The sequence below is a fragment of the Apteryx rowi genome, unplaced genomic scaffold, assembly GCF_003343035.1.
Source record: "Apteryx rowi isolate R43461 unplaced genomic scaffold, aptRow1 scaffold_47, whole genome shotgun sequence".
In the NCBI taxonomy this organism is placed as follows: domain Eukaryota; kingdom Metazoa; phylum Chordata; class Aves; order Apterygiformes; family Apterygidae; genus Apteryx; species Apteryx rowi.
In genome coordinates, this window is record NW_020450727.1 from 2,209,956 (window position 1) to 2,211,210 (window position 1,255).

The 1,255-nt window shown below is 70.0% G+C and overlaps 1 protein-coding gene across 1 annotated transcript in view; it reads right to left on the minus strand.

The window, feature by feature from the left end:
- Window positions 1–1,163: 1,163 nt before the first annotated feature.
- The window catches only part of PNKD (PNKD, MBL domain containing), a 23,943-nt gene continuing 23,851 nt past the window's right edge, over window positions 1,164–1,255 (minus strand). The window contains exon 9 of the mRNA XM_026077954.1: window positions 1,164–1,242. Within this exon, the coding sequence (XP_025933739.1) occupies window positions 1,164–1,242 (79 nt within the window). The remainder of the gene's footprint in view (window positions 1,243–1,255) is intronic.

The window sequence follows — 1,255 nt, forward strand, 5'->3', positions numbered from 1 at the left end:
GCCGCCGCCGCGGCGCATCCAGCGTCTCCGCGGCAACGGCCCGGCCCCGCCTCTTAAAGGGGCCGCGACCCCGCAGCGCTGGAGGAGGGGCGCAGGGGGGCCCGTGGGGGGTAGGTGTGCAGGGGGCRGACGGGGCCCCGCTTTCAGGGCGGGGGCGACGGGCACGCAGCGGGCATGCATGGGGGTCCCCACCCTCCCCCCTCTGTTTTGTGCCTCAGTTTCCCCACATCCCCAGCCCAGCAGAGGGGCAGGCACTGCTGGGGGTGGGGGCAGAGAAGTCCCCCCCAGCCCCCCAACTGCTGCCATCACATTGTGGCCTTCCGGGTGGTCGCAGGCTGTGTGCCCCCCCCCTTGCCCCCCCAGCTAGGGGCTGCCTCGTGCCCGCAGGGGGGCCAGCCCCATGGGGACCCCCCAGCACAGAGGAGGCCAAGCATGTACAAACCAGATCCAGACTTTTACTGGGGGGTTGGGGGTGGATTCCCCCCCGCAGCGCAGCAGCGCCGTGCACCCATGCCCCCGCGTTGGGCTCTAGCCCTGCGCCGTGCTCCCCCTCCTCGTCAGGCCGTGCTGGGGCCACAGGGCCGCGCCGCACCGTGTCCCCCCCATCCCAGTGTGTGTGCGCATGGGGGGCTCCGGCCCCAAGCTGGGGGGAGACACGGGGGCCTTAGGAAAGAGCTCCTTACCTGGAGGTAAAATTGGGGCACCCCCCACTGCTAGGGTAGCTGGGGTCCGTTTGAGCCCCCCCAAGGACACACACAGCTCTGGGAAGCCCCAGCGACAGGGGGCAATTCCTGAGTGCTGGGGGGGAATTGGGGACTCCCAGAAAACCAGGGAGGGGGGAGGCAGAGGAAAAGCCCTTGGTGCTGTCCCTGCAGACCCAGCACTGGGGTGGGGGCTACAGACCCCTAGAAAAGGGGGTCCAAGTGCTTCTAAATGACACCTGGTGACCCCCAGGCGTCGGGAGCAAAAGTGGGGGGGGTGAAAATCACTTGCAGTGGGTGCATGGGGGGCACAGGCCCCTTCTCGCCCCCCGCGCCCCAGAGCTCGATCGCCCCCATCGAGCCCTGCCTCACAGGAGGGGGATTCACAGCAAAAATCACGGGGACCTGGGGGTCCCCCTGCGCCCCCCCGGGGCCGAGCAGCACAGGGCCCCCGCGGGGGGGCTAGGTGGCTTTGTAGAGGTCCTTGCGCCTCCGCACCTCCTTGAGGACGCGGGCGCGAAAGGCGTCTGCGGGCTCGCCGCTGCGGCGCGTCA